The sequence below is a fragment of the Tachysurus fulvidraco genome, chromosome 7, assembly GCF_022655615.1.
Source record: "Tachysurus fulvidraco isolate hzauxx_2018 chromosome 7, HZAU_PFXX_2.0, whole genome shotgun sequence".
NCBI classification, from domain to species: domain Eukaryota; kingdom Metazoa; phylum Chordata; class Actinopteri; order Siluriformes; family Bagridae; genus Tachysurus; species Tachysurus fulvidraco.
The window spans coordinates 19,309,107-19,334,492 of record NC_062524.1 but is presented as its reverse complement, the minus strand read 5'-3'; the positions used below and the strand labels follow the sequence as shown (position 1 = coordinate 19,334,492).

At 38.4% G+C, this 25,386-nt stretch overlaps 2 protein-coding genes across 8 annotated transcripts in view; one reads left to right on the top strand and one right to left on the bottom strand.

The window, feature by feature from the left end:
- The first annotated feature begins 126 nt into the window (after positions 1-126).
- Positions 127-14,710, top strand: haspin (histone H3 associated protein kinase). 5 transcript variants are annotated; one of them, XM_047816385.1, is made up of 18 exons: positions 127-208; positions 3,465-3,641; positions 3,757-3,891; positions 4,886-5,104; positions 5,256-5,352; positions 7,584-8,140; positions 9,160-9,940; positions 10,036-10,204; positions 10,282-10,424; positions 10,536-10,721; positions 11,110-11,195; positions 11,769-11,831; positions 11,949-12,040; positions 12,177-12,256; positions 12,623-12,711; positions 12,982-13,124; positions 13,876-13,978; positions 14,376-14,710. In XM_047816385.1, the coding sequence occupies exons 1-18, from the start codon at positions 141-143 to the stop codon at positions 14,578-14,580; spliced, it is 3,393 nt and encodes a 1,130-aa protein (XP_047672341.1). In that variant the 5' UTR covers positions 127-140; the 3' UTR covers positions 14,581-14,710. The 5 variants fall into 5 exon arrangements, with proteins under 5 accessions (XP_047672341.1, XP_027030233.2, XP_047672344.1 ...); XM_027174432.2 differs by lacking the exon at positions 127-208 and adding an exon at positions 3,086-3,245; XM_047816388.1 differs by lacking the exon at positions 127-208 and adding an exon at positions 3,086-3,258.
- Positions 14,711-15,011: 301 nt separating this feature from the next.
- fam184b (family with sequence similarity 184 member B) overlaps positions 15,012-25,386 on the bottom strand; it is a 33,922-nt gene continuing 23,547 nt past the window's right edge. Inside the window, exons 15-20 of one of the 3 annotated variants that reach the window (XR_007143535.1) lie at positions 23,941-24,123; positions 23,690-23,798; positions 23,486-23,587; positions 21,607-21,833; positions 16,874-16,971; positions 15,012-15,975 (exon numbers count right to left, since the gene is read on the bottom strand). Coding sequence is in view for 2 of the 3 variants with exons in the window: in XM_027174430.2 (XP_027030231.2) it covers positions 18,467-18,557; positions 21,607-21,833; positions 23,486-23,587; positions 23,690-23,798; positions 23,941-24,123 (712 nt within the window). In the remaining variant the exon portion in view is untranslated. Of the gene's footprint in view, positions 15,976-16,873; positions 16,972-17,020; positions 18,558-21,606; positions 21,834-23,485; positions 23,588-23,689; positions 23,799-23,940; positions 24,124-25,386 lie in introns of those variants that run through there. The other 2 variants (XM_027174430.2, XM_047816384.1) reach the window with 2 other exon arrangements.

The following is a 25,386-nucleotide window of genomic DNA, read 5'->3' as shown; positions in this document are numbered from 1 at the left end:
CTCTGTAGTGTTTTTGAAATTTGAAAGCTTTAAAGCTTTTCTAAGCTTCCCAGCTGAACCCAGTGATCATAAGAGAAGCTATTTAACAAACCAGGGCTATTGTCCTTAATCATGATGTGATAACAAGCGTATCTTAAACAATGCTGTCCATCTTCGTTTACGTGTGTGAGGTGGCGCCCCTAGTGGCCAACAGGAGTCTTACGCTGAGGTTTGAAATGAAACGAGAACGCGATGGCCGTCGCTGTATAACACACACTGGTTTTGAGGGTTAATAGCAGCCAGATTTTGTTAATTAGACAGTTTTATACAGTTTCAGAATTATACAGTTTAATGGGACATAAACATGGGGCAACACAAGGATCAGTTTTGGGACCTCAGCTTTTCTCAATATACAGTACATGCTTCCATTTGGAAACATCATTAGAATGTTCGGGATTAGTTTCTATTGTTATGCTGATGCTGATGATGAGTTTGCTGAGGGAGCTCCTGGTTACACAATTCCAAATTGACTAAAAATTACTAGAAAGGATATTATTTGTCTGTTTGTAAGTGTTTATAATAATTAATATTCACACTCTGGTGTCACCCAAATTGGGATGGGTTGATTTTTGAGTCTGTATCCTCTCAAGGGTTCTTCCTCATTCTATCTAAGGGAGTTTTTTCTTGACACAGTTGCCTCAAGCTTGCTCATTAGGGATCTGGCAATATAATTGTGCAACACTGAACTTTATAACCCATTATGAAATGAAAATTTAAAAATGGTAGTTATTTCTGACATGAATTCAGGATTGTGCTCTATGCTCAAAATAATGATCAACCAATTTTATTGTGGAATTTTGAAAATCTTGGCGAATTCAGCCTGGCCATCAGAGGCCAGTGCATTTGCATTCTTCTCCCATAAGTCCAGCACCTAAACATCTAAAAAATACTCTAATAATTTACAAATGAGTAATGAGATATGTCACTGGTACATATTACTAATTTATTGCGATTGTAAGTGTTTTTTGGGAGTTCTGGATGTGGTTAATGCTATCATTATGCAGTGACAGTCCTCAGCTATGTTCTAGAAGAATTCCAAGTATGACTAGAATTCCAATTGTTTGGACTGTTTCGGGCAATTTAATATAAATATTAAAAATGTTTTTTGTTTTTTTTATTACTTCTTCTGGTGATTATTTTGACTATTTGTCGCTAAAAAAAACAACAAATAAAAAACAGTCAGGTTAAACAAATCTGAGAAAAGGGTAACAGAACAACTCTGTATCTTCTCCCACATCAGGGGGACCGTTCTCTGAGATGTTCAAGTCAAGTCAAAAAGCTTTTATTGCCATTTCAACCATATATAGCTGTTGAAGTACACAGTGAAATGAGACAAAATTTTTCCAGGACTATGGTGCTACATGAAATAAAGACTTGGCTAAGGACTTAAGTAAGTAGTCCTAGCCACATAAAGTGCATCTGTGCAATCTGGTATACACAGTGCAGGACAAAAGACAAAAAGACAGTGCAGGACAAAAGACAGTGCAAACAAAAAATACAAGACAATACAGAAAAGAAAATTCACAAAAGTCTGATGGCTTGTGGAAAGAAACTGTTACACAGTCTGGTTGTGTGGGTCCAAATGCTTCTGTACCTTTTTCCAGAGAGTAGGAGGGTGAAGGGTGTATGTGAGGGGTGTGTGGGGTCCTCCAATGGTTAGAGAGTCTGACTCCTAACCCTAAGGTTATGGGTTCGAGTCTCGGGCCGGCCACGACTGAGGTGCCCTTGAGCAAGGCACCGAACCCCCCAACTGCTCCCCGGGCGCCGCAGCATAAATTGCTACCCGCTGCTCCGGGTGTGTGTTCACGGTGTGTTTGTGTTCACTGCTGTGTGTGCAGTTTGGATGGGTTAAATGCAGAGAACAAATTGGGTATGGGTCACAATATTTAGCCGTATGTCACGTCACTTTCACACTTTCACAATGCTGTTGGCTTGATAAATGTCCATGATAGAGGGAAGAGAGACTCCAATGATCATCTCAGTTGTTCTCACTATCCGCTGCAGGGTCTTGCGATCCGAGATGGTACAGTTCCCAAATCAGACAGTGATGCAGCTGCTCAGAATGCTCTCAATGGTCCTTTTGTAAAATGTAGTCAGGATGGAGGGAGGGAGATGTGCTTTTCTCATAAGAAAAGCTACTTCATAAGAAGTAGAGATGCTTCTGGGCTTTTTTGGTGATGGAGCTGGTGTTGAGTGACCAGGTGAAGTTCTCCGCGAGATGAACACCAAGAAATTTGGTGCTCTTGACGATTTCTACAGGTGATTTCGATGTCCAGCAGAGTGGTTGCTCTGTGCTCTCCGGTGTGTTCACCCTTTGTAAAAAGGAAGGAGTTCAAGTATAAATTCAAAGATAATCCAAGTTAAACCATATCCTAAATCCAAATACTCAGCCAAGCAAACACATACGACTTTCCAACTTGTGGAAAATTATTCAAACACAGGAAGTGACATCGGAGATCAGCCTGATACTATTGGTGACAAGGGAAATGGATTGATGCCTCAGTGCTTTCCCTTCAACAGCACCCCTCTGACATGCTTGGTGATTTCAACCTCCCCTTTGACAAACTTCAATCTTCTTTCCTCCTGAGCTGGATTCATTTGAAGAGGATGGATCGGTTTATCTTGGGGCTGTTGACTATCCACAGTCCGGCAGCCCAATAGTAAACATCTGACAAAAAGATCTAAAAACACCAAAGCAGCAGACTTTGTGAAAATTAGCATTTGTGTGGCATTCTCAAAACTTTTGGCCATAGCTTAATGGACAAGTTCTGTTCTTCTGAATTCAAGTTCTGTTCTTCTGACAGGTGAATATCCACAAGTCTGTATGTCTAGATGGCATCCAGGTGCTGGGAAAACAACCTCTTGGTCAATGTAAATGTCAGTTTCAACATTAAACGAAATAAAATGACCTTTAAAGAAAATCCAAGTATGAAACTACAGCCAGTTGGTGACGGTAATTCTGATCCACCCTCCGGAGCAATAGGGGGCGGTAACGCGCGTGTAAACTGAATGCCAATCGCCGTCAAATAACGAGAAAGTCGCCAGCCAATCAAAAGCTTCCGTCAGTTTGAACAAGAGGCGCTTCGTATTAATAATATGATTATTGCTAGCTGTTGTTTTTAGCACTTTTAACATGTTTGATGTTTAAATGGCAGCTTTGCTTAGCGAATAACATTAAAGTAATAGCAGGTGAACGGTAATTTACGGTAATTATTAATTCTAAGCTGTCTTTATTTTGTTTTGTTTTGTCTGACATCAGGCTAAAGCTAATGCTAATGTAGTAATATGTATTAGCATTAATAGACCCAAATTAGGCATCTAAAAAAACCGAATGACTTTGTAAGTAATAAACTTGGTAAAGTGGATGGATTTAATAATATTCTGACACATGGACATGTTTCACTTTACTTTTGAGGAATAAACAGAAAACCGCACAAAATGAGCGTGTTCAGTCAAAGTAAACCGACTTATTTGAAGACCTATGGCAAACAGAAGCGAAAGGTGGATCAGTGGTTTTCTCCTGACTTGAGAAAGAAAGCATTCTCCTTCTCCAGTACACCATCATCTGATCAGTCTATCCCAGAGCTCACCTCCAGAACACGGTAATGTAAAGGATGATGGTTAGTCTCTTATTTATTGTAGATAGATAGATGTATGATTAATGTAATGTTCATGCTTGCCGTGTATTCCGTTTGACTCTACTCTCTGTCTCCAAAGAAAAACCACCAAGACCAAAATAAGCACAGCTTCAACAAGGATTTTGCGCAAAAGGACAAAAAGGAAAGCTTTGGAAGCTTTGAATGAGCTGGAAAGCGACGAGGAAAGCGTTTTAATTCCAAGAACATCTCGCAGGTAATATTCTCCATCGTGGTTTCTCTCAATGATGTCCGAGTGGTTGTTAGACTGTGATTACTTTGTCTCTGAGAACCCTGAACCTGTCCGGATAGAATCACAGTTTAACAGACCAAAGGGTGTGATCAGTCTCAGATAAATCTTTTAACCCCAAAGCAGGAATAAGGTGTGAATACACGTATTGCATTCCTGATGTGGAGTAATCACATTATTCAGTGGGTCGATCATGAGATCAGTGCCAAATTGCTCACACGTCTCTCTCTGGTGGTACAGACATGTACACGAGCTACATAGCCGCATTCCAATAGATGCCACCTTATCAGGAACAGCTGTACATTTAACACACAACAAAATTATAACACAGTGTTCATAACCTGTATGATTGATGTTATTTAATAAAAGGCATGTTTTTTCCCCCTATGTCGTTTGAAACAGACCTGAAGTTTTATTATACAAATGTTTTTATTAATGTGCGAAGAGGCACAATTTTATTAGTCATGTCGGACTCCTCTGACTTGGAAACAAAGTTTATTGAATTGTTTTATGCTTTTAATGATGATTGTTAATTATTGATATTTTATTTATATTTGTTTTAGAAGGATTTATTTTATATACATTTTAAACAATGTATATAGCTTCTTAACTTGGAAGGTTTTATATATTTGTACAATAGTTTTTTTTTATTGCTCTAATTTGTTTGTGTATTTGTTCATACATGCTCTGGCCACTTAATTAGATACAATGGCAGAAATGGTGCAAAACCACAGTGTGAGTGGCCATACATTTAGAGGGAAGGGGGCATGTTGCTGTTGTATGAATGGCTGATTAAAAGACTGAATGGATGTATAGGTGTTCCTAATACAGTGGATAAGTCCAGATGATGGATATAGTTCTTGATGCTCTGATGCTGTTAAATGTAGTTATTTATCTTTAATCCTGTTAGATAAAAACTTGTGTATAAAACCTACAGCTGTTAACTAATGTTTGTCCATAGGAGGAAACCAAGCGCCAAATTAATTAAGAAGACTGTGGTCACACGCAGTTCACCAGGGCTCTCTTCCAGTAATGAAGAACATGCCAGTCGGCACACAGTGAGGATGAGGAAAAAACCTCCACGTATTAGCAACAGCGAGAATGAGAGTGACACTTTTCTCACAAAGGATATATGTTCAAATGCCTCTAGGAAGAGAGCTTCTAATGTCAAATGTATAACGTAAGTAACTCTTCGCGAGACTTTAAACTTTGTACCCAAAGAATGGCATCAGCTTAAACTCCTTTCGCACATGACGATCGACTTCCTTCATTATTGTTAAAGTGGGTGTTTATATGATATCTACTTATTGTCGCTCCTTGTTTCCAATTAGGCACGGCAAGTCAGTTGCTCTACCCAATGTGGACAGGTTTGTCACACGTCGCAAGAGACTACCCATGCAACCTATGAAGAACACTTTTGAGCAGAGTGTAAGACCATTTGCTGTGGATATGTATATACACAATTTCACACAGACACAAGTTTGGACACACCTCCTCCTTTGGTGGTGGTTGTTTAATTCTTTAATCTACACAACACCACCAATGGTGTTGTGTATTAAAAATAAAATAATTAAATAAAAATAAATCCAGAATATGTTTTATATTTTAGATTGTCCAATGTAGCGCTCATCAGATTCACGAGGTAGTCAGCTGGAATGGTTTTTAATTCGCAGCTGTGCCTTTTCAAATGCTAATTTGTGAGTTTTCTTTCCTTCTTAATGCGCTTTAGACCATCAGCTGTCTTGTGCAGAAGAAGGGTGGGTACAGAGTCAATAGACTTATTAGTGCTACTACAGCTAATGTACATATCCATTTTATGGCAAGATACATGCAGTTATGTAAAGAGCAAAGACACTCCATCAGCACTTTAAAAATGAAGGTCAGTCAATCTGCAAAAAAACCTTAAGATCCTTTGAGTGAATCCCCACATGCATTTGACAAAACCAGCAAACGGTTTATGTTGTCAGTTTATGATGAGGTTGGTTCTCATGAGGACCATCCTAGGAAAGGACGACAAGGGGCTTCCTCTGCTGCAGAGGATGTGCTTTATTAGTAATACCAGCCTCAGAAACTGTTGATTTACAGCCCAAATAAATGCTTCTCATAGATAAAGTGGCAGACATCTCAAATTCAACTGTTCATAGAATCCACTACTTCAGAAGGACAAGAAGTAGAGACTTCCTTGGCCCAAGAAACACAAGGAATTGGAATTAGATCAGTGGAAAACTCTAGGTTATGTAAGAGCTATGTTTAAGGAGGGGAGTGATGGAGTGGTGCATCAGATGACCTGGCTTCCACAATCCCCAATCCATATCCAGTTCACATGGTTTGGTACGAGTTGGACCGGAGAGTGAAGGAAATGCTGGCAACAAGTACTCAACATCTCTGGGAACTCCAAGATTGTTGGAAGATTGTTGGAAAACTATCCCAAATGAGGCTGACTGAGAGAATATGAATTGTTGCTACTTTTTGAAGAATCAAAAAGCTAAAACACATTCTGGGTTATTTAAGACAGCAAAAACTGTGACTACAAATTTTTGTTATTTATTTTTGTCACATTTTAAATGTTGTCACTATTAATACGCAAGAATAATCACTGAACAAGGTGTGCCCAAACTTTTCACTGGAAGTGTACCGATATGTTGGTTATCACCCTATACAGCTGTCATTGCCAGTGTAAGCTTTGGCCTCATCTATCTATATTTGGTCCATTCTTAAAAAGAGAACTCCTTGCTGAGCTAAGTAACACCTAAAGGTCGGAGATCTGGGAAATCATGAACAATCAAACTGTTTGGTGATGGACAAGAAATGCTCCAGATTGGAAGAGAAGAGCATGGAAAAGGGAAAGAACTACTCATGATCCTTAGCATGATGTTAGCTTGTTAGCAAAGAAATAGGTTCTACTACGGCCAAGTTTTTATTTCACTTAAAGGTAAAATTAAAAGCAAAACACACCAAGAACAAGCAACAACGAAAGGAAGCTGAGACAATTATAGACAAAGCCAGTCTGACTAATCAGAGTATTTATTGAGCAGCTTGTGTAATGACTCGGTACAGGTTAGAAAAAGTAATTGAACCCTTGAATTTAGTAACTTGTACCAGTAGATCCTCCTTTACCAGCATCATTCTTCACCAAACGTTTCCTGAAGCTGCTTATCAGCTATTGATCTCCTCTTCAGATAATGCCAGAGCAACAAAGTTGGGGTAAGATTAGTTTCAGCCTCAGGCGTTGCACTTGAGGGCGTGTGGCTGAACGTCTGATGCATATGGCGCTCAAAATTGGAAACACTTCAGGATTAGCGAGAACATCCGATCAGAGGCTGTCATGAGGATCAGCTAAACGATTTTCCTCCCTTTGTAGACAGTGTCTCATCATGGTTTGATGAGCATCCAGCTTATTGCATCCCTATAATGCATCTTCCAATGTACAGTGAAAGTTGATGGGATAATGGGTTAGGTTTACTGATAACTGAAACAATATCAATCTGAACAGCTGTGTCAATGGCTGTCACAAATAAAGCCCTACCTTTTCTTCAAGTAAATAAATTGTGTGCGAGAAAGGAGATATCGCATAGAACAGGCAATAGAAATGTTTTGGAATTTTGCTGCATTTATTTGATGTCGTTTTCTTTTGCTTCCCCCCCCTCCATCCTTCTCAGCTTGGGCTTTCCAGCAACACCTTGAATCCATCAAAAGACATTATTAGTGGTGTTCCTTCATTTCCTCATCCTGTGACGAATTGCAAACAGTCTTCCACTCATCAGGAGTCTGATACTAAGCCGTCTGTCATGTTACACAGTGGTGCGCACAGGCATTCAGGCAGAGTTTTAAGCGAAGTCTCATTTAATGATGTCGAGGAACGGATGACCTCCTGTAAACGCCCACTGCTGTGCAGTACCCCGTCCCTGGTCTCTAAACAAAGTCTGCGCTGTCTTGAGCCTTCTATTAGTGAGATCTCATCCTTTAGCTGTGATGAGTTGGACATGCCTCCGCCACTAAAAGAAAGCACAGCCAGTGATCTAATGAGCAAGCCATTGTACCCTGGCACACTGCAGAAGAGCAAACAACGTGAAAATCGCACCCCAAAAGTTAAGACGGTGCAACAGATGGAGGAGCATGTAAGTGCACACTCAAAGCTGGGACTGGAGAAAGATAAGACATGCTCAAGTACTGAGATTGTGTCTACACTGCCACACCTCAAGCAGCTGAAGGAGCAGTAAGTAGTAGTTGTTTATTATTATTATACAAGTATTATATAAGTTTTATCATTTTCATCACGTTATCATGCTCAGTGCTGTAATGTAACGGAGTACAAATACTTCGTCACTGTACTTAAGTAGAAATTTCACATATCTGTACTTTACTTTGCTATTTAAATTTATGTTTATATATTTATTTCACTTTTTCTCTACTACATTTTCTAGATAAAATGTATACTTTTACTCTGCTATATTTCCACTAAGCATCTTTGTTACTCGTTACTACAAAATAAAATCAGAAGAAATGTGTGCGACTGCAATAAGGGAGGTTTGGCCAATCACTGCTCCTAGATTGCATTACGGAGAAGCACAGACACGCGCGGTCAGAGCCAGGACCCAAGGATTCCCAGCAGAACATTGCCCTGTTCCCCATGAATACCAGGACCCAAGTTTTCCCAGCAGAACATTGCCCTGTTCCCCATGAATACCACACAGTACATTCTGCTACTGTCATTTTCCCATGTAAGAAAACATGATTAATCAAACCAGGCCACCTTCTTTTATTATGCCATGGTACATTTCTGATGCTCACGTGTCAATTATAGGCGTTTTCAGCAGTGGACTCGGGTTAGCATAGAGACACTTACCAGTTTGCTGCTACACAACCCCACACACAGCAAGTTGTGATGCACTGTGTTTTATTCCACCTTTCTCAATGAGCCTTGGGCTCCTATGACTCTGCCACCAGTTGTCTTTCCTTGGAATACTTTCGCATACTGGGAATACCCCCACAAGACCTGCCATTTTAGAGATGCTCAATAGTTTAGCCATATGCTTACCCCTTTGCCTGCTTCCAATGCATCAACTTTGAGAAATGAGTTCATTTATTCCACCTCTTGACAGGTATCATTGTAAGTAGAGAGAGATTTTTAAAGTGGATACATGTTAATATATACTGCTACTGAAAACTGAGCCCTAGTTTTAAATTAAAATCAGATTTTGGTCTGTTATATATTTATATTTTGTGCTTATTTAGGTCTGTCATTATTCTGGAGGAGCTGGATGGTCTGGACATATTTCCAAGAGATAATGGGAAACAAACGGGATTGGAGGCAGGTCCTGCCACTACAGATATTGCTATGCCAAGCTGCAATGACAAGAGAACTTTTCACATGTCTTCAGATAATCCAATGTCTAATGCTAGTACTCAAGCTCTCCATTTATCCTCACTCAGCCCATGTTCTGTCTCATCTCCTTCTTCTATCTCTGCACCTCCAGTTTATGAGGTCAGTAGTTCACTCCTAAAGCAAATTGATCACCTTAAGGTGAAGTGCATGTTGTCTCGTCTCACTGTCCGCCTCCAGCGTCTGGAACCGAGGACCATCCTCCAAACCCATCAGGAGACAACAGAGACCCATAAGGCGCATGTGGCTTCTTCACATTCTTTAGAAATCAAAAGAGGTCGAAATTCCAGGAACTTGAATTTTCCCTGCTTGAGGGACACTGAATCAGGAGTGCAATCATCTGTCAGTGATTTACATACTGAAGGACCAGTTCAGCAGATGTCTGCCTCCTTCATGCAACCTGTGACCTCACCTGAACCTATTAAAGCTCCCAGTAAAATGACAGAGGCAAAAGAACTTAGCGGGCTTTGTACCAGCCGTAAGGTATGTGTGAGCGGCCTGAATTCTAGCCGGTGGTCAAAGAGAGGTGTAGGTGAGCATAACATAAAACGGAGGCAGAATGAATCTTGGACTAAACCAGCAGACTGCTCATCCAGTGCCATGCTACTCACTGGAGCTGATTCATACATGGGGGTAATGTACTACTTCCTTTGTTCAATCTGTTGGGATAATCAGAGCATGGATTATTTTAGCATTTTATGCTGTATGTCGATTTTGTTTAAACCCAGGAATCTGCTTGGCTGCAGAGCAGCAGAGTGTTTGGATTGCCTAAAACACCCCTTCGTGCAGAACTGCTGAACCTTTCCTCCTTTCTGACCAGCTTCACTCCGGACTCGCTCACAACACACACCTGGGGTCGTCTCAAAGCTGCATTGTCTATACACAAAAAGAAGACAGGTGCCTCAGAGAAACATACACTCTCATTTGTTTCCTCCTCAAAAACTTTGAGTTATAACTTATACACCTGTTTTTAGCATTCCCAACCCCTCGACGACTGGCACTATCCGATCTCAAGCATCCGGGGCTAGCAGACACCAGTCTAGAACTGTTTGGCACACCAGCACCTAATCAAGTTTCCTCTCACCTGCTTCGGTCCAGCGTAACCCATGCGTCCATGGTTGGGTCTTTAGCCGATCAAATATTTTCAAGTTCTGTTTTTTTTTTTTCCTTACTGCTTTTTTTAAATGACATGTTTTTGCCATTTTTTTTTTTCCTCTGTCGGATGTAGCTTTCTTTCAGCGAAGACATCAGTGATGCTGAGAAAGTGTATCAGGAGTGTCAACAAGAAGGACCCCTTTGCTTTGATGATTGCATCCCTCCAGAATGCATGAAACACTGCATTAAGATTGGAGAGGGCACGTTTGGAGAAGTGTTCTCCATGGTCAACACTGCCGCTCAGACCGTAGCTCTTAAAGTAGGAAAAAGATTCCTTATAATCTCTTACATTTTGTAACTTTTTGACATTGCTGTGTTATCAAGCCTTATGCGAATGGATTTCTCTGAAAATTGCCCATAAGGATTTCAACATTTTGGTATTCATCGAAAAAAAAAAAAAACTGTGATTGGTTGGCTTCAAATCAAAAATGCTACTGATTGTAAAGTTTATTCATTAGGTTTGTTTCTAAAGCATGAATAATACCAAAGTTCATATGTTGATAAATTCCATGTGAAATTTGTCAGATTTTGAAAAGTAACCTTAGTGAACCTCATAAATCAGATCGTTGATAAACATTTGGTTCTAGCAAACGGTGATTTTGATGTAGTACGACATGTAGTTTGTTTATTTATTTTATTCTTTTCAGATTATTCCAGTCGAAGGTCATCAGAAAGTCAACGGTGAACCACAGAAATCATGTGGTGAAGTTCTTCATGAAATCATTATATCGAAGTACGTTTTTATATCAGTAAGCCCTCAAGTTTTGTTTGGTTTTCAGTGGGTAAAAATGTTTGAATGTTAACATATAGACCTGAAATAACACATTTTATATCATAGTTAGGCCATCCTTAAAAATATTCCTATTTGCTGTAACCCGATGTTTATCTCTATTTATTTATTTATTTTGCTGTAAGTCCGACCGACTCGCCGGTTGTAAATTTGTGTTAAGACTGACTTTTTTTTTTTAACACTATTCAAACAACTAATACAAAAGCAATAAAATAATATTAATGGGTTCAGGCACCATAATACATCTAAAAAATTCATTAAAACAGCTCGATATGCTACATCACGATATGCTAATTTGTTTAAAGTCATACCTACGTAATCACCATCACCAAAGTTTAACCTTTTTTTTTTTTCCATTGAGACTTAAAAAAATTGACCTACCTACTGTACAGCCCCCCACCCCCCTTTAATACTGTTACTGCAAACCAAAATATATTTAAGGATTGCTTTACTGTAAATATATTTGTGCAAAAAAAGTGAAAATCGGGTAACGTTTACCTGCTATGTTTAACTTAGGGAACTAAGTGCACTCAACTCCAAGGAGCACAACAAAACAAATGGTTTCATCGGCCTCATTAAGTAAGATACACGTGCAAATTTTATATCTTTCGATCGATTATTTGTTTTAAATCCTTGAAACCAGATTAGCGTGTGTTTCTCTGTGTAATCAATACAATGTTTACAATATTATTTTAGTCTTCACTGTGTGCGTGGATGCTATCCCAGTGCTCTGCTCAAAGCTTGGGACCAGTTCGACCAAGAAAAGGGATCCGAGAACGACAGACCTGGTAAAACATTCATATTTCCGGACGCACATACATGAATACATACGTTTCTTTAGGCACAATTTCACAGTTTTATAAATTCTCAGATAAATATTTTAGAAGTACTAAATCTATTGGCTATGTATGTGTGTGTATACAGATTTCTTTGGCAAGGAGCAGCTCTTTCTGATCCTGGAGTTTGAGTTTGGGGGCAGTGATTTGGAGAATATGAGTGGAAAAGTATGTGCAAGTTCATTTGCATCAAGACGTTGCGTCGTGTACCTTCCAATTTTATGCTACACCACAGTATATAACATGCATTTACACCACATACGTCTACCAAATTTTGATACTGGATATGATTAGATAATGCTTCATTCAAACTATACACACAAACAAGGCTACAGTGGATTCACTTTGTGTGTGTGTGTGTGTCTGTCTGTCTGTCTGTCTGTCTGTCTGTCTGTCTGTGTGTGTGTGTGACATCACTGCAGATTTGGCCTTAAATCCTTGAACTAGATATTAAATAAGAATGATGTCACACTTTGAGTATTCTGTCATTAGAACTGCAGAGAAAAGCATTGTAACGTGTGTGTGTGTGTGTAGCTCACTTCTATGGCCCAAGCTAAAAGTGTGCTGCACCAGGTTACTGCTGCGTTGGCTGTTGCTGAAGAGGCGCTTTGCTTTGAACACAGGTAGAACTACACACATGGGATTGCACCAATACACTTCCTGGTAGACCTTTTATTTGGAACAAGAGTAACGGGTTCTATTCCTAGCACTGTATGTACCAAAGAGACGTTTACTATAGCTTTGTAATTATCTTTAAACATGCAAGTATCAAGAAATACCTATTTTAGTTTAGTTTGCTGTCTCCATCTGTTTTCCATTGATGACTAAGTTGTACTAAAGCATAACGATTCCAAGTTCTCTAATATTTATTGTGTGTAATTCTGTTTCTGCAGAGACCTGCATTGGGGAAATATTCTGGTTAAAAATACAAAAGAAAAGCGGAATCAGTTTATTCTGAACGGCTCCACGTACACTATAGAGACACGAGGAGTTCACGTTAACCTTATAGACTATTCACTCTCACGGCTCGAGATCGGTGAGTTAAAAAAACTTCACCTCCATCACAAAACTGATTATTTTCCTTTTTGCCTTGTGTATGTGTTCTTTCACTATTTAATGGCTATGGAAGCAGGTTACCATGGACAATATTTCTCTGAACAGAACAGAAAACCTGATAAATCCCTTATTTTGGAAGTCTCTGTGAATTTTAATTGCACGACTATTCGTTCACCGTCCACTTTATTAGGAACACCTGCTTGTTAATGCAGTTATCTAATCAAACAATCATATAATCAAGAGCTTCACTTAATGTTTCCATCTAACATCAGCATGAAGAAAAAGTATGATCTCTGACTTTAACCCATCAGCTACAAGAGCAAGAGACCACTTGATTTCATGTAGCCTTCCTGGTAGCCTGTGGTCATCGTCCTCTAATCAACAAGGTGGTTCAGCCTACACACCCTCTGCTCACAGGAAGTGTATTGTTTTTCGCATCATTCTGTGGAAACCTTAGAGACGGTTGTGTGTGAAATTCCCAGGAGATCCGCATTGTAATGCATATGCAAATCAGCCCTTCGGTTATGCACGTGGATGTTGTGCATATACTGCGAATATAATAAAAAAAAATCTAATATAATAATATAACAATAAAGGTCTTAAGGTAGTCAGGAAATGGCGTTTTTACCCAGCGTTCCAACGTTTCCAAAGAAAACATAAGTAGTCAGAATTGTTATTTCTAACAGCCTTCAGGTTAAAATGTTTTTTCTTCCCATCTTTCTTGATCTCAGATGGCCTAACGGTGTCCTGTGATATAACGAATGAAGAAGAGTTATTCATGGGTCAGGGTGACTATCAATTTGAAATCTACCGCCTGATGAAGAAGGAGAACAAGTAAGCATTTCTAACTAAACAAACTTGGGTTACTAGCAGTTGTGGGCATTGCAGCTGTTTTAGATGTGAATGATGATTGAAATTGACAATGTCATGACATTAAAATGTCTCCACCATCAGCTTTCACATGCAAATTATAATTTGGCGGATTTTACATAAGATATGGTACGGGACTGTTAAAAGAAACTGATAGAAATCACATTAGAAATGAGATTTTTGCCTGATTACACACCACTAACAACTTCTGTTCTTTATTTATACTCTTTGAATGTTCGTTCCTGATTTTATACTTTTTGAAGTCAAATGTTTGAGTTGAGTTTAACCTTTTGTTATACTTTTTGCTTTGGTCCTTTTAGTTCATTCTTAATTACTTTATTTGAATTGTATTGTTTTGTAGTAACTGCTGGGCAGACTATAATCCTCACTCCAATGTGCTGTGGCTACACTATCTGGCAGATAAGCTTTTGACTATGAAGTACAAGAACAAGCCACACACCAGCCAGCAGAAGGCCTTGAAGAACAGCCTCAAGTCCTTTTTCTCTGAGATACTCAACTACCATTCAGCAAAAGATGTCCTCTTGCACGCCGCTCTGTTTCAATGATTTCCTGCATTTTCTGATTTGTGTTTAATCAGTGCTTTCAGGACTGCTTCAATTGTTGCAAAGCACATGTAACCTGAACTGATAATTATTTACAAAAAGAACTCGGTAGCAAATAAATATGGTAAAGAGAGTCATGTGAGTTTTGCCTCAATAGGGTAAAGAGTCATGTGAGTTTTGCCTCAATAGGGTATAGAGAGTCATGTGAGTTTTGCCTCAATAGGGTATAGAGAGTCATGTGAGTTTGGCCTCAATAGGGTAAAGGGAGTCATGTGAGTTTGGCCTCAATAGGGTAAAGGGAGTCATGTGAGTTTGGCCTCAATAGAATTTTATACATTGTAATAGCTCTTGTAGCTCGAAAGACAGGACTACATAAAGTGTAAATGCTTAAATATCCATTTTTGTAGGCTCTAACGTTTCTTTTATTTGGGTACAAAATACAAGGGTTAGGCAACAAGCAAAATGTATACAACCATCAGATGACAATGTTTGGATCTTGGGATAGATTTTGATTAATTGTTGTAGTGTTGTGCAGTAAAGCGTGAGCACCACTGGTTATCCTTAAGTCAAGCTTCTTTTATTCTATTGACCATGAGAGAGAGATGGTACCACCCTCATTGGTTACTGTTGCTAATGAGGCTTAATACTTTAGCATTATTTCTGAACTTGATGTTTTGAAGTCCACAGTTTCTGACTGGGACATACCCAGACTTCCACACATTTCCTGCTAAATCCTAAAACAGAATGTGTGTAGTCCTCTATGGTGTCTGCAGTGGACTGAAATGTTTCCCAGTCCACATGATCTTGAAGCAGGAAGCAGGTGTTGGGCACTTTCTGTGTACAGTAAGCACTTACTGTGTACTTTCTGCCTATGGGGAAGGACGTTTATACTGGAGGAATGATCCAATTTGCCAGACAGGGATACAGTAGGGCTTCGTAGGCATTCTGAAAAGTAGAATAAAAATGGTTGACTATCTGATATCTTCCTCCTTTGTTTGCAGGTGGTATGGTGGTAGTATTTGTGGTTAGCTTATTTTAAATTTTTGTTAAAATTCCAGACTGTTAAATAAACTGACTCTTCTCCTGCTCACTGCTTGCACTGTACTGTTCCAGCATTGTGTTGGCTTGCATGGGGATGTAAACAATCAGTATAATAACTGGTGTAAACCTCCTTGGTAGCAAGAAAGGAGGAGCAGAGAATCTTGATAGCTAAAATTCTGTCTGCTAACCCTGCTAGCTCAGTGGCTTTGTATGATGCTCTTCTTATTTTACTTGTTTTGAATAGGCATCCATGCTTTTAAGTCACAAAGCTGGTTTTCCAGGGACTAAAACATCGAGGACATCTGGTTCCTTTCCTGAGCCTTAGTAGGATGACAAGCTTGCATTCCTTTTCACTGCCTATAACACAAAAATAATTAAATAAAAAAACCTGCAAAGTTATTTGAAATCTCAAAAAAAAAAAAAATACATCCATGCTAGGAATCTTGGAACACATGGGTATGGGTCAAGGCTTAGCTGTTGTCCTGTGGTGAGGTACATGGCAAGATACAAATGATTTCCATTCAGGAGGAAAATTATTGAATTTACTTATTCTCCCTGGTTAACTTCTAATCAATTGTATGGTGGTTATGGAGAATGTATGGCGATCATTTTGTAGTGATACAGCGAAGTTTATGTATTGAGTCACTGATATTTTTTACATTAACTTGTAAAGTTCTACTCCTACTGCTGTGAGTGAGTGAGGGCAGTAGTGGGTTTCTGCTCATGCTGAGTTTAGTATCTGATACTTTGGATAAAGTGTTTGCTGTTAGTTTAGATCCGAATCTTCTCTAGCTCATTATTTAATAATTAATGACTCTGTGCTTAGATTCAACATTCATTCATTCATTCATTCATTCATTTTCTACCGCTTTATCCGAACTACTTCGGGTCACGGGGAGCCTGTGCCTATCTCAGGCGTCATCGGGCATCAAGGCAGGATACACCAACCCATCGCAGGGCGCACACACACACACTCATTCACTCACGCAATCACACACTACGGACAATTTTTCCAGAGATGCCAATCAACCTACCATGCATGTCTTTGGACCGGGGGAGGAAACTGGAGTACCCAGAGGAAACCCCCGAGGCACGGGGAGAACATGCAAACTCCGCACACACAAGGCGGAGGCGGGAATCGAACCCCGACCCTGGAGGTGTGAGGCGAACGTGCTACCCACTAAGCCACCGTGCCCCCTAGATTCAACATATCATTAATAAATTATGCTTTCGATTGTTTGTTGAAGATCCTCACTTTTTTTAAGTTGCCATTAGTAACTTTCTGCTGAATATCGGGTCGTGTAGCGTCAAAAACAGTCATTCCTTCCATGTCCTGGATGCGAGTGTTTGAGCCTTAATTTCAGAGGCACAGAACATTAGTCATGTTAAAATGGGGAGATATCGCCTGTGGTTGTGAATAATAAAACATCAACGGTTTTTATTGTTCATATGTAATTTATTGAAGTTCAATGGTCACTCCATTAGCCACTCCAATGATGGTTATATAATTAGATAAAGCATCTGATAACAAACAGCATATTTTTATTTCAAAGTACCAGTAACATAGCACCACTGGTTATTTACCTTTGGTCATTTCCACATCCAATATTAAGTATGAAGATTTCAGGATGAATATTGAGGAGTTTGAATGAAATATCTGATGGCAGCAATATTATAATAAATGCAGTTTTAATGTTAATATATTTCCTTCATGGGAATTCTTCGGATTACATTTACATATTAGGCAAACTATGTTTAAATATATTCAGCATATTTTCCAAACAAGCTTTTGCTAGTTGAGCTGAACAAAGGAAGTTCAACTAACTTGCTTAAGTAACTTGCTTAATAGTCAAATCCTGGTGATGCTGGAAATGGAACCCAAACATTCTTAACTTCTGAACAACCACCAGCATGCACGCCAAGAGTGAGGCATCAAAAGGCCACGAAATGAAACATATCTAGTACGTAAAATGAACAGTACAGTAGAAGCATAAGGAAATATGGTAGTGGGCTTGTGTTGAGAGTGTATTGTGCTTCCAGAGGTCTGGGAACTGTTGCTACCATCCATATCTGATTAAAACCAGCTTTGAGGTCATAACAAAAATTATTTATATGCTAAAAAAATAAATCATGACTCTGCTATGGCCATTCAAATATGCTTAGACCAGTCAAGACATTTGGAAATGAGTTAAAAAATCAGCTTGCAGGCAAAAAAAACAAATATTCTGAGGTAAATACTTTTCAGAGTAGATATTATTTTGAGATAATCTTATATCTTATCATTTGTTTACATATTGTATATACTGACTTCATTATCATTGTCTGTTAAATGTTTAATATACAAATTATCTTGATTTTTCAAGTGCCAGTCTAATATTTTCCACTCACCCATTTTAGTTAACTTCTTTCTGTCTGTTCACCAAGTTATAGGTTTTCATATTTACTGTCAATGTTACGTTATGACGTTAACAATGGTTTGATCTGACCTTCAGTGTGTTGTGATCTAATCATTTGTTAAACATTTGCTGATATCATACATTTTCGTTCAGTATTCCAAAATATCTGTAATTTGGAACCAGGTTTTAATCTTTTTTTTTTTCTTTTCTTTTTTTTTTTTTTAAGAAAAATTTGGTTTTACATTTATAATTATTAAATCATGCAGCATACATTCAAAAAACAATCATATTCTTCATATCAAAATATGAACAGAAACTGTACCTTGCATGGGAGTTACATGTCCATCATTTCAATAATATAATGCCTACAAATAAATACAGAGTGGTTTGTTTTATATGAAATTATGAGGATTTATGTTTTTGCATCAAAACAAATCATGATCCAAGTATGCTCAGAAAGAGAAGTATTTGGTGAGCCACTCTTGCTTTTTGGGGTCTTGGCCATCAGGTCCTGCTTCAATCACCCTCTTTTCAGATGGAGCCCTAAAACATGGATAATTTGATACATCATTTGAAACGACTGAGATGAAATACTCACTGGGTGAATGCAGGAGAAACCGGCACAATTTTTTTTAGTCCCAGTTCTGGTTCAATCCCACTTGTGAATTCCTGCTATTGCTGAATTCCTATTGTCAAGTTAAAAAGCCAACTAATATAAAGGCAAATGTAAGTAACATTAACATTTACAGACCTCTAGACAGGACAGCTAACGGCTAAGAAAAGGACGCAAAGGTTGGTTGGTTGTGATAGAGTGCATTTCATATTGTTCCCCTCACTGATTGTTTTTTATCACAAAGAATAATTGTTTATAATATTATTTTCCCCACAGTGTTTGTCGTTCTTCATTGCAAAATCTCTCTCTAATAAAAACCTTTTCAGTGATGGTTACAAGCATATCTTATACTATAAATTGTTGTTTACATTTGTCTTCCATAAAATCAATGTCTACAATCCTCTCTGAAAGATATTGTAATAGCAAGGCCAATTCTTTGTGTTTGCTGTAAACTGAAGGCATTTGGTTTTGAGTTCATAAAATGAATCAGATGTCCGAATTTATTTCCTGATATTTACATCTAGATGTGTTAGGGTGCTTTCACACCTATAGTTCGATTCATTTGGTCCGGACCAAAAGCAAAAAATGATACATTGTAGATTTTTAGCAGTTTTGGTTCCTTTTCACACCACACTGATCGTTCTATTCCGCACCTGTTGAAACTAACCAAAATGCAGTCATGTGATAACATCCACATCACTCATTGGCCACATGTCTTTGAGCGTATTTCCTAAACTGCTTCTCGATTGGTCAGAATAAACATGCGGGAAATTTAAACGAAACTCTGGAAGTAAACAAAAAGAGGAAAATACAGCATACACCATGGAGAGACGATTGCGCGCTGTTCGTGGTTGTAATCTACTACATCGCTTGTATACAGCATTCTATGCAAAGTCTTAATTTTTAGAATGAAGCACGGATGCGGCTTGAAAATATCCCTTTAATGAACTGCAAACGTCGAAGACGCATCGCAAGACACTTCAGGAGGCGGCGAGCATTACTTTTGCGAAACTGTGACATGCTCATATTGCCAACGACTCACTATGGCAGCTGGTTTAGTCCAAAATGCGCAATACGTTTTGCAGTTAGGTCTATTCGATCTCGGACCGCGTTCTCACCACAAACGAACCGTACCAGAGTTCGTTTGAAAGCGTACCGAGACCACCTCTTCAAGGAGGTCTCAGTACACTTGTTTGGTCCGCTTTTGGTGCGCACCAGAGTTCGATTGCTGCGTTCTCACCTGCCCAAACGAACCGCACCAAATGAACAATCGAACTCTGGTACGATTCAACCGAACTAAACAAGGCAGGTGTGAAAGCAACCTTAAACATGTTATACAACTTACAGCATGGCTCCTTTGGTAAGAGAACACCAACGGTGACCAAAAGTATCAGAACAGATCGTTTTAGAGTAAATAACAATGGTTTTAAGTTGGTGACCCAATGCCATGACTAATCTTGTGTATTGTCTATGCCCAATGTTTGTGCAAAGGCTCTGATCAATTTCAATCTTTTTTCTTTATCAGAATAGCTTTTCTCGCATATGCAGCACTTTGGTCTTCATGGACAAGAAATGTAGTCTTCACAGGGCTCAAACCAATAAGCAACCTAACGGGGCATACCTGAGCAAACAGGAAACTGTTTTAGTCACATTTTCAATGTGGATTTCAAAGGTGCCATAGACTAAACTAGCTCTCCATAGTACAAACAGTTAACAGCTAAATCAGCTATATTTTTACACTTCTTGAGCCAGCCCCCACTGCTCTTTGGCCCAGAACTAAAATAGTGATTCAACAGGACTAAAGTTAGCACTAGAAATGTCTGTCATATAAATTTCATTTTATATTTTCACACTCCCACAATTCACAATTTTCACACCCACATTTAGCTGTCTAAATTCAAAAGTCAAGTTTTCTTTGTAATAAGCCTTTATCAGCTTCTGTTTAGGTGATTAAATTTCTGCAACTTGTATCAGTCTGTAATTTATTTATTTTTTTTTAAATCATGGCAGCTCCTGATGTAAGTCAGTAGTGTGTAATGTCCCCCAAGTGCTTGTATGTGCATGATGAGATGGCAGACAGTGTCCTGGATGTCCAGGCAGTTCAATGAAAATAATGAAGTAGTTTTAAAGCACATAGAAGTTACAAGTAAGCTTCTATATATATAATATATAGTATATAGTGTATACTATACTATACATATATATACCCGCACACACACACACCAATCATGTGTTGAATGCAAGGCAAGATTGATAAGCTGATAATGCAGCTATGGGCCAAGAGCTTAATTTAATGTTCACATCAAGTGCGATTTCTCTGACTTTGATAGTGGTATATATATATATTGATCCAGGTATTTCAGGAATTTCTGATTTCCTTGGATTTTAATGCACAACAGTCTCTAGGCATTTACATAATGTTGAGAGAGCAAAAAAGCTGTGAGTGGAAACACCTTGCTGATAAGAGAGGTCAAAGGAAAATGACCAGATTGGATCAAGGTGCTAGGAAGTATACAGTAACTCAAGATAAACAGATAAGCATCAATAATTGTGTTAGGTAGGCAGCAGAAAACACTGATTTCCACCCCATCAGCCAAGAACAGATATCTGAGGTTACCACGGGCACAGGTTCACACAAAAAGGGTTTGATGTGCATTCTGAGATCTGAGTTGCTATAGACTTCCTGGAATCTCAGACCTTTCTCTGATGATCTCTCATCAACAACGTGTTTTAGACTACAGAACATCCACTCACAGGATGTTTTTTGTTTTTCACACCATTCTGTCTAAACTCTAAATACTGTTGTCCGAAAATCCCCGAAACTATTAAAACCACACGCATAAACTGGAAATTTTGTTATCAGAACCAAATGAAGTCCAATAAATTGCAATCTTAAATATTCTTGTTTCTAGCATTTATCAACACAATTATGCTCTTTTTATTATTCCCATGTGTACTGATTTGCATGATTGCAATTACCGTATGTGTTGACTATTGTTGAGTTGCAACTGGTGCAGAAGATCATGAGTGGGAGAGAGAGTGTGTCGAAAAGAAGTCTTGGATTCAGGATGAGGGGAAAATGGAGTTTGTATCTGTGATGGTACTGCCCGACTCGACAGTTGTGATGACTTGGAGGATGCACCCTCCAATGAACTGAGACTCGGTATGCTGGTCCCACTTGGTGGGACATCCTCAAGGATCTTTCTCTGGAAACATGATAAAGTACATTTGTTTTGCTTGGCTGAGCACTTTGTCCAAATCCGAATTCACAGTATAAATCTCAACTGCATATTTCATATGTTCATGCAGATTATTATTTCTCTTGCAGGTTATTTCAAGACACATGAGAACTGCATTAATTTCTATTTCATTTTAATTTTAAAAGAGGTCTATACTGTAATCTATTTTGTGTATTGTGGCGATTTTTATATTGTGGGGATTGATATTTAGTGTGTCTTTCTGACTAGTCCACCCATTCTCCCCATCAATTAGCAGCTTTCACAGATATAAGGTATAGTAGCAGTGTTTTTTCAAACTGTTGCCTGTTCTATTAGCATAACATGCTTGGAGGAAATTACAGTTTACCACCAGTGTTGTCCTAGTTACTAAAAAAAAGTAACTAGTTACAGTTACTAGTTACTTCATTCAAAAAGTAACTCAATTACGTTATTGATTACTTACACCAAAAAGTAACGTGTTACTGTTAAAAGTAACTTTTTAGTTACTTTTTTAAAGAACGTTCTTTAATGTTCACATTAATGCCCTTTTATGCGTTATGGTCTATACAAACACAAAACCAGACATCCCAAGTGTCCCGGATGTTCTGGGAGTCTCCCGCATATTGATAGCGGCTCCCTGATGCCCGCAAATTAGTTACAATCTCCCGGAATCTAGAGCGAGCGAGCAGGAGCGCGCATGCGTGACAGAGACAGGTATTCAAGTATCTGCTCCAAACCTTGTAGCGCACGGTAGAGAGGGCCAATCTGGATTGGCCTGTTTCGGTAAGTCAACCAATCAATTGTCAGTGTGGGCGGGCTATAGCCCATGTGTTTCGGAATTTCTGCCGCACATACTTGAATAAATGGAAACACACCCACAGCACGTCTTCTTCGTGTTTACAGGTTGGCATCCACCAATCCTAAAATGAGTCGCTGCTGTAAACAGGTTAGGCTGTAGGCTACACTTCAGCCAAAACTAATTAATTTAAAAAAGTAACAAGTAACGCATCATATAGTAACGGTAACGAAGTTACTTTATTTAAAAAAGTAACACGTTAGAGTATTAGTTACTGTCAAAAGTAACGGCGTTACAGCCCAACACTGTTTACCACATACATAAGCTCAGAGATGCCCATGATTGGATAGTGTTGCACTGATTGACAGGGAGTGAGTAAAGCCATCAGTACCCAGATAGCACAGCCATGTGTTTGGGATTACCGTTCATGGATAGCTATGGCATTGTCAGGATTCAAACTTGTGAACTCCTGATGATAGGAAAAATGGTTTTCTGTTGTGCTACTGATGGCAGACATCTGTGTGATTTTTAATCAGTGGGGAAATTTCAGCTCATTCTGTATATACTCCAATGTGCACAGTACTTTTAATACGAGTAAATATCTTATTAAATATAGACTATATTGTTGAAATATAGATTATATTTAATATGAGTAAAATAATTCATTAACAATTTATGGATCTGCTTATGATTAGCACTGAATTGTGCTAGACAAAAACATGCAATGATGCTGTGGAAAAAATCAGTCTTTCCAATATTATTTGTATTTGTGATCTATACCATTGTTTGGCTGATCTGTATCCCAAAATGTCTCCAGGCATTGTGTGTGATGTGAGAAACTAACCTTCATGGTAGGTGTTAGACCTGATTGTGTTCTGGAGTGGTAGGACTTCACTGTCCCATCACTGCTAAGAGGATGATGTTGGGATAGCTGATGGAGATCTTCCTGGTGAACATAAGAACCGATAATACATAGTTTCTTTATGCACATAGTGCTTCAATTCATTAGTTAAGCTTCATTCACATATATGTTGTCTTTCATACTAACCACCAGTCTCTTGATAAGCTGATCTCTTTCATTGAGCTTCTCTTGTAATTTAGCAATGATGTGTAGATCCTCTACTCTTCTTTTACCCGTCTCCTCCCTCTCTTTTAGTCTACATTTATACATATACATACATAAACAGTTATTTTTTTTTATTATTATTATGTTCATACAATAGCTATAGTATATATAGTGTTTGTTACAATGTGCAGAAATTGTGCATTATTGAAAAATATAATAAGAATAGTGCATTCTCTGTTTCGCAGGCCACAATGTGGGCATGTAGCTGTGTTTGGGCTGAGCTGAAATCAGACATTATTTCCATTCTCTCTTCATTTTTCCTGGTCTCGATTTCAACCCGGGTTTCATCATTCTTGTCCTCTTCCTCATCCCAAGATCTGTCTTCATTGCCATTCTCCTTCCAAGAATTAGATGATCTGCAAAATACAAAAATGTAGGCTGAAAATGTTTCAATATATGCACAGAGTACCAGGTAGTTTATGGTCATTCATTCAAAAATTCACTTTTTGAAATACTGAATCAAATTACAGTACTTGTAACAGTTTTATGACTCCAAGTCTTTCTATTTTCCACACAATCGAATAAATATTTATATACTTAGAATTCCTATAGACTATTTTTAGAAAGGTTTCAGTTGCTATTGATCTCATTTGTTTAAAGAAACATATAGGTAAGAGATGTAGTCCACAAACTGATTTTGAAATCAAGTCAGCTTCTTGAAGGGTACTGAAGCGCTGATCAGATATAGCAATATTCTTATGTACAGGATTAGCTATCCAGTTAGTTGACTTTAAATTAGATCTTAAAATGCTGAGTCCTAAAAAAGGATGCTGTGCATTTGCCTATAGTGGTTTTGGCAAGTTAATGATGCTACAGTTTTAAATAAATATTTTGGGTTATTTTGAGACGAGATATGGTGGATATGGATATGGACGAGTTTATGTATAGGTTTTTGTTTGATGCCTAGATTAATTCAATTCAATTTAATTGTATTTATTTGTATAGCGCTTTTAACAATTTCCATTGTCTTAAAGCAGCTTTACAGAAGTATGGAAACAGAAGAGGGAGAAAAATAAGTAAATATATAATAATAATAATAAGAATAAGAATAAGAAGAAGAAAAAATAAGAATAAAAATAAATGAATATAAACAATTAAAGTTTAATATTAATTTTAAAAAGATTAACTTAAAATTTAAAATTTTCATATCTATCCCTATATATCTATCCCTATCCCTAGATTACCATCATCACTGCACCCTATGCTGTTCTCGCCTCTCTTTTCTGAGGGGGAAGGGTATGTATCGTTGAATTGCTGCCAAAGATTTGGGGAACTTTTTCCCGACTATCCACAACACTGGTGGTGCTGAAGTTTTGCTGTCCATTCAGCACCCGTGCTGTACTGTAATAGGAGGAGGAGCAGAGAAATGCTGCAGAAAAGTGCCTGTGCAGGCCTTCGCCATAACAGCGTTGTGGAACATCTGTAAAGCTGTCCTTTGCTGACAAAGAGGAGAAGTTAGGCACAAAGTTCCAGCCCCAAAAAAGCACATACCTATGTACTGGGTAGTTACGCATGGCCTGTATTTTCTTCTCCTGTGGCATCAGCAGTACATGGCTAATGCAATATACCAGGTACTGTGGCTTCCTGAAGTGGGACAGCCTCAGGGTAATAAGTTGCGT

What these genes read in the sequence shown, in the direction of transcription:
- haspin (XM_047816385.1), top strand. Translation starts at nt 141, where the DNA reads ATGCTGTCCATCTTCGTTTACGTGTGTGAGGTGGCGCCCCTAGTGGCC. An exon ending in CATGAAATCATTATATCGAA is followed by an intron (nt 11,196 to 11,768) that starts GTACGTTTTTAT and finishes TGTTTAACTTAG; the next exon opens with GGAACTAAGTGCACTCAACT. An exon ending in TGGAGAATATGAGTGGAAAA is followed by an intron (nt 12,257 to 12,622) that starts GTATGTGCAAGT and finishes GTGTGTGTGTAG; the next exon opens with CTCACTTCTATGGCCCAAGC.